This window comes from Macadamia integrifolia, chromosome 4 (genome assembly GCF_013358625.1).
Source record: "Macadamia integrifolia cultivar HAES 741 chromosome 4, SCU_Mint_v3, whole genome shotgun sequence".
In the NCBI taxonomy this organism is placed as follows: domain Eukaryota; kingdom Viridiplantae; phylum Streptophyta; class Magnoliopsida; order Proteales; family Proteaceae; genus Macadamia; species Macadamia integrifolia.
Window position 1 is genome coordinate 23,475,865 of NC_056560.1, and position 17,736 is coordinate 23,493,600.

The 17,736-nt window shown below is 38.2% G+C and overlaps 2 protein-coding genes and 1 long non-coding RNA gene across 3 annotated transcripts; all 3 read left to right on the forward strand.

Moving 5' to 3' along the window:
- Nucleotides 1–585: 585 nt before the first annotated feature.
- Nucleotides 586–9,573, forward strand: LOC122077537 (WAT1-related protein At5g64700-like). The gene is made up of 6 exons (XM_042643496.1): nucleotides 586–855; nucleotides 1,902–1,964; nucleotides 2,280–2,613; nucleotides 7,750–7,911; nucleotides 8,121–8,272; nucleotides 9,207–9,573. Exons 1-6 carry the CDS (start codon nucleotides 656–658, stop codon nucleotides 9,328–9,330), a joined length of 1,035 nt encoding a protein of 344 aa, XP_042499430.1. The 5' UTR covers nucleotides 586–655; the 3' UTR covers nucleotides 9,331–9,573.
- Nucleotides 9,574–9,683: 110 nt separating this feature from the next.
- On the forward strand, nucleotides 9,684–11,500 carry LOC122075780. Its single transcript, XR_006139350.1, has 3 exons — nucleotides 9,684–10,728; nucleotides 10,829–10,891; nucleotides 10,988–11,500. It is a non-coding gene; the product is annotated as an uncharacterized LOC122075780 (long non-coding RNA).
- A 1,720-nt stretch (nucleotides 11,501–13,220) lies between these two features.
- On the forward strand, nucleotides 13,221–17,366 carry LOC122075782 (WAT1-related protein At5g64700-like). Its single transcript, XM_042640944.1, has 6 exons — nucleotides 13,221–13,428; nucleotides 13,531–13,593; nucleotides 13,924–14,237; nucleotides 16,098–16,253; nucleotides 16,729–16,880; nucleotides 16,990–17,366. Exons 3-6 carry the CDS (start codon nucleotides 14,022–14,024, stop codon nucleotides 17,135–17,137), a joined length of 672 nt encoding a protein of 223 aa, XP_042496878.1. The 5' UTR covers nucleotides 13,221–13,428; nucleotides 13,531–13,593; nucleotides 13,924–14,021; the 3' UTR covers nucleotides 17,138–17,366.
- Nucleotides 17,367–17,736: the final 370 nt, after the last annotated feature.

The window sequence follows — 17,736 nt, forward strand, 5'->3', positions numbered from 1 at the left end:
CTGCCCCCCTTTTCTGCAGCCCTCTTGTTCACCACACATATCCTCTAAATCCTCAGTCTTGTCCTTCGATCCACAGCACACCAATTCTGGCCCCGCTGCCTTGTGTGTCCTCCCAGACCATGATCAAACAATCAGCTGATACCAGGATTAAGAAGAGGAACTATTGCACTGTGAGCCCTAGAGCCATGCCTATCGCACCCGCTGTTGCCTTACTCTACCAAATACCTTTGTTTCTTGCAATTGGAGCTATGGTAGTTTCATGCCGGTCTTCCAATGCTGGTGATGTGATGGGGAAGATACTTATCTCCCTACAAGATTCTTTTGAGGGTGAATTTACAGGTTATATCCATCAACCTCAATTCATTATAACAATTTTAAAGATTAACCCAAAAAATAGAAAAAAATAGTGACGTGAACTACACATAGAAGGGACCTATTTTTAAACATGATAATAGTTATATCCAACAATTATGTGGCCATCACTATCAAACTTTAGGTATACCTAATGGTCCTAACCGTTTGTCAATGATACTAGCCGTCACATGTACTGCTAAAGCATTTCAACTGACAAAATAAATATCTACCTCACCTTTGAGAGGCTGAGAAGGTCAAGTTCTTCTTCTGGTGAAGCTTTTGAGATAGAAGAAGCCAAAAGATGGAGCTTAGGGGGCTTGGGTTATGGTTTGAGACATGCAAACCCTACCTCGTTCTTACCTTAAATGAGCTATGCCTTGCAGTGTTCATGATTCTCATCCAATTCATCCTCTCGAAAGGTGTCAATGCCCTCGCCATTGTCGTCTATGAGCACATTGTTGCCACCGTCGTCATATCAGTTCTTGCCTTCTTCCTTGAAAGGTAAATTCTCCAAACACTATTTCATACTTGGAACCAGATCCTCTTCAGCCACTGGGATGCCCAGCGTGCATCCAATGGCTGGGAGGACCTAAAAGAAACAAAGAAGACCTCTAAAGCAAGACGGGCATCCCCAGCCTGCAACAGAATTTGCACCATCCTCGACAAACTTACAAGGATCCTTTGAGAAATCATGAGGGTAAAAAATGATTTTTGAAAAGTCTGAAGCCAAAGAAGACATAATCTGCCACTTGATTTTGCTCCCAGCAAACATGCAGAAACTCATACCAATGAAGCTCCTGAAAGAACGTGCAAATGCAAAGATATGGATACCACCATCAGACCCCATAAGAGGGCTCTATCTTGAGATACCGAGAGATTTTCCCATATAATGCTCCTCGTCTAAGCTTCGCATATGTTGTTAGGGACTTGGGTAGAATTCATCCTAAAAAAATTAGTCATTAAGGAGAGGGTGCCCAAGTACCTTTAAGTACCTTTAAGGGCCCGTTTGATAACGTTTCTACCGTTTCTGTTTTAAGAAACGGCAGAAACATAAATTTCTGTTTCTAGAAACAGAAATGGAATTGAAGGTGTTTGATAAGTCATGTTTTTAGAAGTCGATGGTAACCAATGAAAGAATTGCCACAAGTCGTTTCCAGAAACAGCGAAACTTGTTTCGCTTGGGTCGTTTCTTGAACCATAAATAAATAAAAATTTCTATTTCTATTTCTATTTTTAAAAATAAGTGAAACAAAACAATTTTATCAAACAGTTTTTGCTCCGTTTCTGTTGTTTCTGGAAACAGAAACGGCAGAAACGCGTTTCTTGAAACGTTATCAAACGGGCCCTAAGTCTTCACATTGGGCTACTTACATCCAATGTGGGATTATTAATTCCGTTTTTATCTATCTCTTAATCGGGGAATAAAGTTTAATAATATCCCGTGAAACAACTGAAGTGAATTGGCCATAAAAAATAGGTGCTCTCTACTTTCGAATCTCACCCAACAGAAATAATACTTATTTAGGCTTTTTTTTTTCCATTTACAGACAGAAGAGGCCCCCACTCTCCGTCAAGATACTATGCTATACCTTCTTGTTGGGATTCCTACAGTTAAGTATACCCAACTCATATTAAAATAAGAGAAAATTGCTTAGATCTATGAGATAAGAAAATTAATTACAAAATAAGTAGATTTGATTTTGTTTTTCTATCTTACTTGTTTGTGATTAATTTTTTTTTATCTCGTAGATCTAGGAGATTGTGCCATAGAATAAAATGTACACGTAGCTGCCCCGATTAGTTTTGGGTTATTGGGTCAGGTTCATAAAATGGGCCGGCCAGGCTAAGAAATTTCAGCCTAGTCCAACCATATTTGTTATGGCGAAAATAATCTTTGGTCCAATTTCCACATTGAAAATTAATAGGACGCTTTGCCAGTTGCTCTTGACAATGGCACTACAATTCATTGGGTCATCCTATGAAAGCATTGGTTTGAACTCGAAAACTGCGGTCATCTTCGTTCTAGCGGTGGCTTTTGGGCAGGAGAAGTTTCAATTTTGGAGCAGTAATGGGCAGGCTAAGATTTGGGGTGTGACTTCATCTACTGCAGGAGTATTGGTTACAGTGCTTTGGACAGGACCCACCATTCTCAAATCAACAAAATTTCCAAGTTTTCAAGTAGATAGTGATGAGGGTTATGTTGGTGGTATTATGATCATCTTTGGGGTACTTGCATCTTGCTTCTGGAACATTTTAATGGTAAATTTGAGTTTTCTATTTTTTTTAATGTATTATTATTATTATTATTATTATTATTATTATTATTATTATTATTATTATTATTATTATTATTATTATTATTATTATTATTATTATTATTATTATTATTATTATTATTATTATTATTATTATTATTATTATTATTATTATTATTATTATTATTATTATTATTATTATTATTATTATTATTATTATTATTATTATTATTATTATTTTGATAGTTAGTTTGAAGATTGAAGTTTTTGTTATTTAGGTGAAGCCTGATTTTAGTTTAATCGAGGAAGTATTGGTGATTTTTCTCCAATAATGGTAGAATCCTAATTGAATTTTTTGGGAGTCGTTTATACTGGTGACAATTTTGTACTTTCTAGGATTAGGGTTTCTTTCGTAAGGAGGTAAAGGCTTTTGGGTTTTGTAATTTCTTCATCAGAATAGTGGAAGCTTTGGTTATCACTAGGTCGTGGACGTAACTCATCTACAAAGATTATTCACAATGTTCGTCGGGACAGAGTTCCTAACTTGTGGATTATTTGGAAATGGGGTATGGTTCGGCCATCTATTATTTCTATGTCCGATCAGTTGCTCACAGTTGAGGTAGATTGGCTGGGTAAGAGAGGATTAATTTCTTTTATCCATTCTAGCTACTTCAAAATTGAGCGGAGGCTCTTTGGTCTGATTTAGCGGCGGTATATGTAAATGCAACCCCGTGGCTTGTTGTTGGTGATTTCAATGTCACTTTATTATCACATGAGAAGAGAGGACCTGGTATTTTCAATATGGGGTTGGCAGCGGAATTCCAAGCCATGATTGATGCTTGTATGCTTCTCCCTTGCCCGTCTCAGGGTAAAAAGTATCCTTGGTCGAATAATAGGAAGAGGGGTAATATGATGGCTGTTTTGGACCGTAGCTTTTAGAATGAAAAATGGATTGACATGTTTAGAAATATTTCTCAACGAGTTATTATTTGCTCGGCTTCGGATTATGTCCCTCTCTTGATTCAATCATGTGACATTACTAAACCAAATAACATCCCGTTTTGGTTTCATAGTTTCTGGATGGAGAATGATCAGTTTCAAACTGTGGTGGGTAATATTTGGTCTCAATCAGTGAGTGGGAATCCTATTTTTATTTTGGCATCAAAATTAAAATTGGTTAAAAGTGGGTCTAATAGCTTGGGCTAAAGATGCTTTCCCAAATCTAAATGAGGAGGTAGACAAGGCATCTGCAGAGCTTTAAAGGGTGCAGGATGAAATCGATTTGTCAAGTATGACGGATGACCTCTTTAATGCCGAAGTTGATGCAAAAACCGCTCTTTTGAATGCTAGTAAATTGCAGGAGAAGATGTGGTCTGAGAAGGCTAAAATTAAGTGGTTGAAGAATGGGGATTGTAATTCTAAATTCTTTCACCTCTTAGTGAAGATTAGAAGATCAAAAAACCATATTAGTACTTTACACCAAGATGATGGTTCTTGGATCTCTGATTAGTAGGAGTTGGTTAGATATATAGTTGAATATTATAAAAATTTCCATACTGAAGCATCGGTGTAAGTTACACCTCACTATGACTTGCTTGAGCAGGTTCCAAAGGTTATCACTGAGGAGGATAATCATCTCTTGGAAGCTATTCCAACAAGAGAGGAGATCAAGCGAGCAGTTTGGAACTTAGATGCGGAAATCTCTCCTAGCCCAGATGGTTTTGTCAGGGATTTTCTTTAGACAATGTTGGGCTATTGTGGAAAAGGATTTCTGCAGGCTGTGTACTATTTCTTTTTAGTGGGCAAGCTTCATAATGGGGTAAATAATGCTTTTTTAACTCTAATCCCTAAATTTGATGGTGCAACCTCTTTAGAAAAATTCCGCCCCATTTGTATAGGAAATTTCTTTTGTAAAGTTTTGTCAAAAACCTCTACTTCTAGGCTGACTACGCTTCTTCCAAGATTAATTTCTGAAGAACATGGTGCATTCCAGAAGGGTAAGGTCATCTCAACTAACATCAGTCTTGCTTCAAAGCTGGCGAATTTGATGCACTCAACAGTTAGGGGTGGCGATTTGGGCTTAAAGCTGGATGTTCATAAAACTTATGATTCCCTATCTTGGGAATTTCTCTTTGCTACTTTGGAGAAATTTGGATTTTCCATTAGATGGATAAACAAGATTCATCAAATGTTGATTTCTTCAAGGATTTCTATCCTATTGAATGGGGTTCCAGTGGGTTTTTTTTTGTGTTGGCAGAGGTCTAAGGCAAGGAGATCCCATCTCTCTCTAATCCATTTTATCCTGGCAGATGAAGTGTTGTGTAGGGGATTGAAGAACCTTATTATGGAAGGGAAACTGAAAGTCCTCCCTGGCCCTAAAGGTGCAGCTATCCCTTCCCATATTTTCTTCGCTGATGATATTTTTATTTTTATGAACGGATCAGCCAGGTATGTTAAACAGCTGCATGAATTTTTATCAAAGTATCAAGCTTTCTCCAACTAGAAAATTAATTTGAAAAAAAATAAGTTGTTCTTTGGGAAGATTGCTCCACATAGAAAACAATTTATTAGTGAATACTTGGGAATTGTGACAAAAAATCTTCCCACAAAATATCTGGAAGTTGAGATCTTTAAAGGTAAAGTGAAGAACTGTCACTTACTTTCTCTACTTGATAAGATAAAAGGTAGATTGTCGGGTTGGAAAGGCAAACTCCTCTCTATGGCTGGGAGAGTGCAGCTTGTGCGGTTAGTCATCTCAGGTATCCCTATTCACAACTTCTCTGTGTATTGGTGGCCAAAAGGGACAGTGAAGCTGGTTGAGCGCTAGATGTGAAAATTTATTTGGTCAGGTGATATGGAGGTGACTAAGAAGGTAGTGGTAAAATGGAAAGATGTGTGTAAGCCCAAGAGGGAAGGTGGATTGGGAATTAGAAGACTGCGCGAGGTGAATTTTGCTTGCTTATGCAAACTGACGTGGAAAATCAAGCACAAAGACTCTATCTTGAGTAGGTTCTTCAAGGAGAGATTTATCAAAGAGGATGGATCGCTAAGGCATGGCTATAGATCCTCTTCCATTTCTCTTGGTTTGAAAAAGGTTTGGAATTTTGTCGTTGACATTGAACAGTGGATTGTTGGCTATAGGGAATGTATTAATTTCTGGTTGGATAGATGGTTGGGTATAAATTCCATTGCGGAGCAATCAAATCTGGACCCTAATCTCTTCTCAGGATTGAAGGTAAAAGTGGAAAATTTTATTTCCCAGTCTTCTTGGGTTTTCCCCCTGGTTGAATCGAAATTTCTTGCTGCTATTTGGGAGAAAGCAAAGCAAATTTTCATTCATAATGTTGAGGACTCTTGCCTCTGGTGTCTCACCCCATCAAGTATTTCTCCATTAAATCGGCTTGGGAGGAAACTCGGAAAAAACATGAAAAAGTAGATTGGTTTAATATCATTTGGAAATAAGGTGTATAGCCAAAGCAATCTGTTTTTGCTTGGCGTTTGATTCAGAATAAATTGCCAATGGACGACATGATCCACAGAAGAGGGGTTAATTTGGCATCTAAATGTTGTCTCTACGGTGAAGAGGAAGAGTCGATATCCCATATTTTTTACAATTGTGACTTCGCAATAAACTTGTGGATGGGCTTTTTGTAGTGGTTTCGGAATCCAGTGGCCATACTTTGTTGATATGAGCAACCTCATAACTTGGTGGAAGCAATCTGCAAGGAAGATCCATTGCAAATCTGTGTGGATGTGTGGTTTCTCCCTTGTTCTCTATAGTATTTGGCATGAAAGAAATGCTAGGCGCTTCTAGGAGATTTCTAAGACTATCAGACACTGCTTTGCTATGGTGAAGGGTGAGATCAGTCTTCAGGCAATAGGTAACACAGGATCCCCTCTTTCTTTTGATGATCTTCTTTGTGCTAGAAAATCTAGGCATTTCCATAAGGCATTAACAGCCAAAGGAGATTCTCGAAGTGTTTTGGTGTTTGTCACCCCTTGGTTGGGTTAAGCTCAATACAGACGGATGCTCTCTGAGAAATCCAGAAAAAGCAGGGGCAGGTGGGATTTTCCGAAATGACAAAGCTGAAGTTCTACAGTTGTTCAGAAAATTTTTGGGGTCCCAAACAAATTTTGAAGCAGAAATAATGGTTGTTATTTTGGGTTTGGAAGTTGCAAGAGAGATGGGGATCACTAAACTCTAGATTGAGTGCGATTTGGTGGCTGTGGTTATCTTTATTTCGAATTGGAAAATCCCATGGATTGGATTACAAAGGTGGATGAGTATGATTCCATACCTGCAATTGCTGACTTGGAATATAATTCATTGCCTTCGTGAAGCAAATTCGGTTGTGGACTTCCTCGCTAAGTCGGTTGCGAAGTATGAGTTATCTTCTCCAATATCTACGTGGCTTGCGCTAGTTCTAATGGATCTGGAATTAGATAGTCAGTGTCGTCCTAGATACCGATTTAAATAATTTTCTTCAGTGTTATTTTTCCTTTGGGATTGGGTCTTTGATGTGGATTCTTCTCTGCTGATGCCAATGCAGAAGGTGGAGTAGTCTCCCTCTGAGCCCAATTGAGGGTCTTTATTTTCCCTAGTTGTATATTCTCTTCTCTTTTTTCTCTTTTTTAATACATATGATTTCTTAGCGAAAAAAAAAGATGGGCTACATCCACGGGTTGAAGGATAAACCAAAGCTTCCACTATTTTCATGAAGAAATTACAAACCCTCACACACTCCTCCTTACGATCACTCCATATATAGCATTAAAAAGCATTACAATATAGAGAAACCCTAAGTCCTTGAAAATAGAAAACTACCTCCTATATAAATATCTCCATGAAAATTTGGGACCACCAGGTGTTTGGGGAAGAGTGAATGGTAATTCTTGGATTAAACTGAGATCATGCTTCACCAATAACATGATAGAGGTATTATGATAGAATTAATGCACATAATAGATTTGTGAGACATCCAAACTAAACCTAGCATGATTTCATATAAGGTTAGTTGAGGTTGATTTTATCAAGGATAAATAATATACCCCTTACATGGTCTCCTGATCTAGTATCCTCATATGTATGTATGTATGTATGTAATTCAAATTCTCTGAATGTTTAAATTTGATTTGGCAGGGCCATGTTACGCGAGTGTATCCAGCGGATTTATCATTGACGGCAATGATGACCTTCTTCGGGACCATCCAAATAGCCATAGTCACAGCAATTGTGATCCCACGTTCATCCTGGGAACTTCAATGGGATGGAGGCTTAGTTCTTGTAGTCATCCTCTTTGGGGTAATTTATTAGATTTTTTGATAAGTGATTATTCAAGTAAACAAAAATACATATTTAGTAAATGACTATTTGAACTTATAGCCGATTCCATTAAATTGGAATAAGATTGAGTTTGTTGTTGATATCTGACCACAACACAATACAATATAAGTTGCATGCATATGGTTGTATTGCAACTGAAATTATACATATCATCCTGGGATTTGTAGGGAATTGGGATAATAGGACTCTCATTCTATGTGATGACATGGAGCATACACAAAAGGGGTCCAGTCTTTACATCAGCATTTACACCACTCCTCATTGTTTTCTCCTTCCTATTGGAAACAATTGTACTTGGTGACTCTGCACATTTGGGGAGGTCAGTTTACTCTTTTAACTTACTCCTAAATCTTAAACTTACAATTCAATGTAGATTTGAAAGCCAAAAGGTTATAATCAATGTTGATAGTCTTTAAAGCATACTCAGTTGTGAATAAAAAAGACTTATGGTAACAGAACCCAATCTAGCAAATCCATTATGATGTTTGGACACTAGAAAATGGAACCAAAGCCACAAGAAGCCCAATCTGGGTGAAAATCTGAAACCATACCCAAGCTGATATCCCATGTCCTCATGGGTCTTGGAACCGGATCCTCTCTAGTGCCCCTGAAGGTCCAATGCACATCGAACGGTTCGGAGGACCGGGCATGTAACCCAACACATGGACATGCAACACCAAATCCTCTGATCTGTTGGATGCAATTGGGCCTCCAGTGGCACCGGAGAGCTCATGTCCTAGCCTAGCCATGATCTCGGGTTGATAAATCCTCAACCCTACCAGCTAAGTTTTGTCCTTATTCAGTCAAATCCAACCGGGCCCGAATGGTCCAAGGGCTTGAGGCTTGAAGGTTCCGCGGGCTTGAGGCCCGAAGTAATTGGCCCACCTTACATGTTATTTATTTTTGGATCGTTGCCCATCTTGTATGTCGTCTTTGTTATTCGGCCCTCGACAAACTGTAGGAACGCAGGTAAATCAATCTACGAAGAAATATTTTAGGGTTTTACGGATATGCTATTACAGTAAAGTGTACCTATATAGGTTTCACTATAAATTTGTAGTAAATGATATTTTCTCTAGATCTAAGAAGGCGTGAGGATGAGTGACTGTAGCCTTGTTCTCAATTTTAGGTAAGATTAGTGAGAATTTTGTTCGAATTGAACTCCATAGTACTTTATCATTGTATGTATTAATATTCTTAAATTCTTGTTTTTTATTCTTCTTTCTCATCGGTTTGCTTATTTGATTTTGTAGCATTGTGGGAGCTTTTCTAGTAGTTGTGGGGCTGTACCTAATATTATGGGCAAAAGCTGACGATATGAAGAAGAAGAATGAGATAACTGCTGATGATATGTCCATCCACTCACCCTTGATTTAGCCATAATAAGGGATCAGAAGCCTATTATAATCAATAATTTTGTGATAAGAGAATTAGTATAGATCTCATAGATAATAACATAAGCAGATAAGTCGTCTCCAAAGAAAAAATATTATTGCGGGACATATACTAGTATTATGAGGCACACTGATTTGAAAATACATTAATAAATGTGGCATATATTCTAATATACGTTTGGGGAAAAGGTTGGGTATGCCACCGATATCAAGTATGCTAGCACCCATTGTGTCTATCTCTCTCTTCTCTTTTTCTGAAATGACCATCATATCATTTCTGAATGATACTCCATCATGTGATCATATTAGTACTATCCACTAACATACTTGATATCGACGGCATACCTATCCCTCTCCCATATATTTGGGTGAAAATTTTTCTCCAAAGGGCTAAAATGATTACCACACTATCTTAGCTAGGGTTCACGAACTTCTATTGGGGTTTTCCTTCGTAGAGATCATATATAAGCACCTTAGAGAGTCGAGACCCTAATCCTCCCACAATTACAAATTTACCCATGTTCATATAATGGACTCAAAACTTTTTTCAAATATATACAAGCGCAATAATAAGTGTATATACTTTTTTTTTTGCTAACAAAGATTTCCTAACCTTTGCGATGACTATTCCCCTAGTCCAGCCAACCCCAAAGGGGTTCTTAAGTCGTCCCAAATTAATTCGGCTGTGAATGGCCCCAACGGCGCTGTCAATGTGATTTGAACATAGATAAGACATCTCATAAGGCATTTTACCCATGACAATTCACTAGTGGACCAATCCCCTGAGGTAGACACAAAACACAACTCTTTTTACCGTTAGTGAAGAGAAACTTGGTTCATTGTAGTTAATAAAATCATATGGACTGACATGTAGGAGTGTGAAAATTGTCTGCAGCAGCTGCAGCACTAGTGCAATGAGCATCGGGTGACTGAGAGCTCCTTTGGGCGTGTGCCTAATGCTCTCAGTTGTTCGATGGTCACTGCACCTCATCACTTGCTGAAGAGGATGTAAACTCCATATAAGACAAACCAGAGGGGTGTACCTGGGAAAAAAAACAATATTTGATACAACCAATATCGAAAGAAAATCCTAATTTTGCTGGTGAGAGAAATAGGGAGAAAAGTTGAGTGGCATGCAGGGTTGGCCATTGTTCTAGTTTGGAGCAAAGAAGGCCAACCCATAATCCCAGATGGGCTTCTGTGCAGTACTGGAGGGCTTTTAACCTCATCTATTTCTCATCCTAAGTAATCTCTGCTACGCAGTTCTTCTTGTTCTCCTGCAATCCATCATCTCCAGTGGTGTCAGTGGCCCTGTTTTTGTGGTCTACGAGCACATTATCTCTACTATCCTCCTCTCCCTTCTCGCTTATTTCTTAGAAAGGTACAAAAACATAAAAGACCAAACCCCCCCTCTCTCTCTCTCTCTCTCTCTCTCTCTCTCTCTCTCTCTCTCTCTGATTTTTCTGGCTTTGGATTTGCAGGGGCAGAAGACCTCCACTCACAGTCAAAATATTCTTCTGGGCGCTCTTGTTGGGTTTCATCCTGTAATCTCTCTCTCTCTCAACCTTGTTTTGGCTTAATTATCCTCAAGTAGAAGAGTTGGCTTCTCTAAATTTGTTTTTGTTTTGATGGTCTCTAAGGTCCATGTCTGTGACGCTATTGACATCAAGTCTACGCTACTTTGAAGCAACATCCCAAACCGTAGTGCTTAACACCAGTACGCCCTTAACCTTCATTATCGCAGTGATTTTCCGGAGAGAAACTTTCAGGTTCACCACGATTGAGGGTCAAGCAAAGGTATGGGGAGTGATCTTATCCACCATTGGCACAACTGTGATGGTTGTTTGGAAAGACCCACAACTCATCAACGTACGTTTAGTGTTCAATGACTCAGCACTGGTTGATTTAAAGGAGCTCATTGGGTACCTCATGCTGGTTATTGCAATTTTGGGTGCAGCTGGATCAAGTCTATTATTGGTATGTATTTCTGAAATATAAAACTAGAAAGTATTTTTTAGTTTTTTTTTTTTACCCTTGATCTGTACCATTCAACCGATAGGTATTGAGAACATGCAAAAACCGATTTGCGGAAAAGGCATCGCATGAAAAGTGCCCCATATTTTCTTCGATCTCGAGATTGGGCTACTTAACTTATCTATAACATCTTTTCCCAATTGCTAAAGCTTTTCTTCCTATATTACAAGAATTGTGCTACAGGGTTTGTCCTGCGTGATTTAGGGGCCTCTCCTCCTTTCTTTTGGTCTTCCAAAAAAGGTTGTAGGGGTTGTCTTTCTCTATGTTTTTATATATATATATTTTTTTCTTAATACATACAATTTACCTATAAAAAAAAATGCAAAACCGATATGGATACAGGCAATCCGATACTTTGAACCATGATCCAGCTACCCAATGCATTGGGTTTATATTAATGAAGGAAAAAAGAACTCTGTCTGGGAGTGTGGCCATGCTAGTATTTCCATGAGTCTATTTTTATCCTTTCATATGAAAAGACATCCTTGCCCCTTGTTCGAGGGAGGAGAGAGATAGAAATAGGGAGCATTGATGTAGACAACACTCCTATGTTATGACATAGTATTACCCAATGTATTGACCAGTGGGATTGAGTGTTGTAAGCTAGTCACCAGCACTTCTCACACCAATCTCTTTCTACCATTGGATAAAGAGAACATGGCATGATATAGATTAGTCATGTGTCAAATTTCAAAGTCTAATTCAATTAAATTATCTTTCAAATATTTCATGCTTCTTGTGTATGCATGCTTATAAGTATTCTAACAATTACTATGTATTTTCTCAATTTTGAGTGGAACAAAAGACACCTCATGTTTGTCTTGTGACTTCTGAAAATGTCATAATTTATTGTTACCCTAATAACTACCAATGTTTTTTTTTTTTTTTTTTTTTTTTTTAATCTATGTAATATTATTGATATTGGAAAAGGATCCTGTTCGATAGCATTGCCCTTGCACCTGTGAACTGGCCAATCATAACACTCACAAGGGCATCAATCAGGAGGGGACCAAGGGTACGGTGGTCATTTCACATTTCCCCGTGTTTGGCACATAAGGGGCCACACTCCCTCTATTGATATAAATAAATAGAAATAGGGTTTTCTCTCCATAGTGAAAAGGATTAAATTGTCTTTTCATTGTATTTGTGTATCGAATACATGGTTTGTAAAACATCACAATAGTAGTCCTAGGTAGGCCACCACTGAAACTATGAAATAAAGTGTTCACATAAGTTAGGTAGCGATTGTGGGCATTAGAGCATAGCTACATGGCCCGCCCTTGATTTTGGATCACTCGAAGCTAGAACTGATGTTGAAAGCATCACGCCGTACAAATTAAGGAAACCTCCTTTTAGCGCAGTGATGGTCGCATGTCAGTGGAGGTCTAGTGTATGTGTCTCAGGGAGGTCATGGGTTTCCCCAATCTGGATTTCCTATCCACAAGGGGTCCTCCCCAAATGGATAGTTACCCATGAAACAGATTCTCTCTAGTTTATAGTATGGGATTGATCCATACAAATCGAATCCACCACGGGGTTTCTTTTGGGTGGATTCTATTTATGTGGATCAGGCTGTACAAGAATGATTTTAGTACAGGGTGAATTTGTGACCATGTAGTAAAAATTTTACAAGTTTATAACGTGTTCAGTCTTTATCTGCCTCTCTTAACTCTCTTATTGAAAAGACTTTTCTGTCCTTCACTTGTTCCCATGCATTTGCTTCTCGTCCGCTAATTTAAAAAATCCCAATCCAATGATGAAGAGGAGAGGAGAAATAGGAGAAAAAATATAGGGGCTTGGAGGGTTCACCCGTTCACCATTGTTGTTCTGATTTGGAGCAAAGAAAAGAAACCCAGATGGGGTCCTTTGCAGTGGTGGAGGGCTGCAAACCTCATTTAATTCTCATTCTAAGTAATCTTTGCTTCTCGGTTCTTCCTGTTCTCCTGCGATCCATCATCTCCGGTGGTGTCAGTGGCCCTGTATTTGTTGTCTACGAGCAGATTATCTCTACCATCCTACTCTCCCTTCTCGCTTAATTCTTAGAAAGGTAGTTATATAATGAAGATCACCTCCCTCTCTCTCTCTCTCTCTCTCTCTCTCTCTCTCTCTCTCTCTCTCTCTCATGCTTCCCGCGGCTTTGCTTTTGCAGGGGCAGAAGGCCTCCACTCACATTCCAAATATTCTTCTGGGCATTCTTGTTGGGCTTCATCATGTAATCTCTCTCTCTTTCCCTCTAGAAATTAACCTTGTTTTGGCTTAATAATCCTGAAGAGTTGAAGGAAGAGATGGTTAATCCCAAGGAGGCAGTCGAATTGGCAAGAGACCTTTGCCTCAAGAAGTGTGTGGTTTTAAGTTCAACTTTTCTTACCTCCTTGGGGCCACTCACACGAGTGTTTCTCTTCATTGTTTTTAGTGAAAATTGAATGATTTTCATTCAACCGATCCAATGATCCATGTGTATCGACCCGTATGACTGATTAGGCGAAAAAATATATTGGTTTCTCTTCTCTTATTAATTTGGTTTGGTTTTGTGGTCTCTAAGGTCGGTGTGTATAACACTAATGACATCAAGTCTACGTTACATTGAAGCAACCTCCCAAACCGTAGTGTCAAACACCAGTACGGCCTTAACATTTCATCATGGCAGTAATTTTTGGGAGAGAAACCTTCCGGTTCTGGACGATTGAGGGTCAACCAAAGCTGTGGGGAGTCATCTTGTCCACCATTGGCGCAACTCTTATGGTTGTTTGGAAGGGACCACAAATTATTGGCCCACTAGTTAATGGTCAGGAGATCATTGGGCACCTCATGGTTGTGATCGCCATTTTGATTGGAGCTGGATCAAGTCTATTATTGGTATGTACTCAAATCCGAAATGGTAGTGAATTCACGAAATGAGAAAAATACAAGAACTATGGTTGTTAACCTCCTCACATGGGATCCCATTGACTCGTGATCTGTTACCCATAGAATTTGATAGCGGTATTTAGGTCATGAGATCCCACCGCTCAAGGGATATATCTAGATTCTAGACCACGAGTTAGTAATTAATGCAGCATTGACTCATAGTCTGATACCGTACGGATAATGGGATCCCATGTGAAGAATTGACCAAATGAGGAGAGGATCTAGAAAGTTATTTTAAGGAACAATAAGGGTGGGAGCTAATAGTAATTTTATCCTCCTACACACATAGCATGCCATGTCATGACTTGTATACGTTTAGATCATTACAACCTACCACATAAGTGGTAGATTCGTCTTAATTAAGTTACCCACATTAGAATTCTGCATCATGTTATAGAATTCTGCATCATGATATGATCTCATGATGCATCTTATTGCATCCATTTAGATAGAAAAATAAACTCTAGAGCTGGGATTTAAATCTTGGGTATTGGATCTGTATCAATCTCAATCGACATTGATTTGGATTGGTCGGTTTTACCAATATTTTTAATTTAAAAAATATTATTTATTTATTTATTTATTTATTTTTATGATTTTACCCTTGATCTTATATCCAATCCAATCCAAGAACAACCTTGTGTCGGTATTGATATCAGTTGATATTGATATGAACCAACCGATCCAATACCAATACTTAGACCCTACCCAAGAGAGGGCTTCAAAACTAAAACTAAACTAACGACTTTTGTTATATATGAGTTTTCATGCACTGACACAGAAAAGGACGAAATGATGCTCTACATCCCTTTGAAAACACCATAAACCCACTCCCAATTGATGCACACATGCGCCCCCTTATTGGCCCCTATGCTGACGCCAGGACTGCGTGTTCGGGGAATCTTCTTTTTCCCATAAATTTATTAGAGTAGTCCATTCTTATTATACTAAGTAGGATAATGATGTGATTTGCTCCATTTAAACCTTAGGTTATGGCTAATATATGATGTAAATACCAAGGAAATTAAACCTATCCCAAAACATGTTATCTCCTTAATCCTGCTCATTTAATAGAGTTGCAGAACTGAAAAAGATAGAGATAGAAAGTTTCTCATAGTCATGGACCATGGGTGAAAAGCATGAACGTGATCATTCTCATACCACTATCAGTAGTCCATTCACCCCAAAAACAATGACAGTGGTCCTAGCTAGGCCACCACTAAAAATCTGAAATAAAGTGGTTACATATATTAGTCAATGTTAGGTAGTGTTTTGGCATTAGCATTGCCACAGGCCCACAGGACTGGCCTTTGGTTTAGAAATAAAGTGGACATCCTCCTAGCGCAGTGGTGCCACAGGCCCACTTACCGGCCCTTTGATAGTCTGATTAAGTCTAATTTAATTGCGATAATTCTAGATGAATTGATTAGAGATATTCAAGATCAGGTTTCTTGCTGTATGTCCCTCTATTGTAGGAGGAGAGAGATATAGGAAAACACTAGTGTACGCTCTACTTCAGAATAGAAAACTACTTCCCATAATATATTTATGGGAAAAGGTTGGATATGGTGTTGGTATATATATATATATATATATATCTCGTAAGTTAGTATCCACTGTGTGTCTCTCTCTCTTGTCCCTTTTGAAATGACCACCCTACACCTCCTATATGATACCCCATCTAACACCCCTTTAGTGTTGTCCATTAACTTACCGTATTTGACATACTTATCCCTCTCCCTATATTTATAGAATGATTTTAATATAAAAGAGAGAAGATTAAAATACTAACATATACGGTGAACTCAGGAACATGCGGCTATTACGTACCATGCAGATTTGTCGCTTACAGCTCTGATGGGTGTATGTGGAATTGTTTCAATTGCAATCGTTGCAACTTTAATTGAAAGAGATGTCTCCGCATGGAAGATAAGTTGGGATGAGCTTGGGACAATGATATATGGGGTAAAATACTCAATCCCTAATTCTAAGCCATGTATGTAATCTTATCTTGAATATTGGAAGAAGAAAAAGAAGGAGAAAAAAATGCTACTTGGTTGTGCGCTCCTGCACCCAAACATAGGGGGAGCATAATGATCACCCTGTCCTCCCCTCTTGGACACCTCAATGCATGCTCTCATCGGCCCCCCATGCTCTCACAGGGTTCCACAAGCCTTTTTTCTCCAAAAGAAAAAAATATATATTGAAAGAAAAAGAACACTACCAGATTGCATACCGTATGTTAGTGCCTCCTTTTATCTCTCACCTCCCTCTTAGGAAATGATATCTCACCTTAATATGTATTTATTGCAATCAAACCTGACCCATACCCATAGCAGCACTTGGTGATCATACTTACCATAATTATGTACTTTTGGGCTGAAGATCTATATCTCATATGGACAAGGTAGTGTTCAAATATGTTGGAATTCTCTTGCAGGGAGTTATGATTATGGGAGTGGCCTCTTATGTGACAATATGGTGCACACGCATAAAAGGGCCTGTTTTTTTTTCAGCATTTTCTCCTTTGCTCATTGTTTTCTCATTCCTTATAGAGACATTTATCTTAAGGAAAGCAGCCCATCTTGGGAGGTTAGTGACCACTTAAGCCCGCACTGCCAAGTATAATTTTTGTATATAATTTTCTATGCAGTACTGTGCAATTAATCTAATTAATCATCATTTTATTCTTATATTACAGCATTGTTGGGGCAATATTGGTGGTCATAGGTCTGTATTTCCTTTTGTGGGCCAAAGCTAATGAGAGAAGGAAAGATAAAAAGGAAGATGGAAGCTTGGAATCTTTATTAAACGACCCTCACCAGCCATTGATTGAACAACAGGATTAGATCCATCCCTACCTATGTATCCAAGATTTTGTTTCTTAGGGAAATTGTGGTTTAATTTATTAAATCTTATGTAATAGGGTTCTTATATTTGTTTCAATGGCTATTGTGTAAACACATCTTGCTGCTTGGCTTGTTGAATCCTGATCCAAAGACCAAAAACCTCCATTTTTCATGGACTGTAGGTAGAATTGGGCTCTCTTGGAATTTAAAAAAAATTTATGATTCAAAATATATGGTTTTATTTTTAATTAATTAAGTTTTTATAAGGGCAGTTATACATGTATCCCTACCAAAAAAAAAATGTATCAAAAGACGAATTTGCCATCCATTTTTATAGTTTTTTTTTCCCCTTAAATATAAACTGCCTATTCTTGTTCAGAGGTGAAGGGTGCCCATTAATGTTTGGAATATTAATATATATATATATATATATATATGCATGAACATACATGAGATATACATACCAATGATATAGGGTGTTTGATTGAATTAAACTTTCAAATTTGACATGTGGTTAATTTAGATGATGTCTCCTTTATCCAATAGTCACGCGAAATAGACACATCATTTGTCCATTTGACAGAATAAATGCCTTGACG

Bases quoted from the DNA above. Each gene is read 5' to 3' on its own strand.
- LOC122077537 (XM_042643496.1), top strand. From the start codon at position 656: ATGGAGCTTAGGGGGCTTGGGTTATGGTTTGAGACATGCAAACCCTAC. The intron at 7,912-8,120 runs GTAATTTATTAG...TGGGATTTGTAG, and splicing joins TTGTAGTCATCCTCTTTGGG to GGAATTGGGATAATAGGACT. The intron at 8,273-9,206 runs GTCAGTTTACTC...TTGATTTTGTAG, and splicing joins GACTCTGCACATTTGGGGAG to CATTGTGGGAGCTTTTCTAG.
- LOC122075782 (XM_042640944.1), top strand. From the start codon at position 14,022: ATGGCAGTAATTTTTGGGAGAGAAACCTTCCGGTTCTGGACGATTGAG. The intron at 14,238-16,097 runs GTATGTACTCAA...CGGTGAACTCAG, and splicing joins CTGGATCAAGTCTATTATTG to GAACATGCGGCTATTACGTA. The intron at 16,881-16,989 runs GTTAGTGACCAC...CTTATATTACAG, and splicing joins AAAGCAGCCCATCTTGGGAG to CATTGTTGGGGCAATATTGG.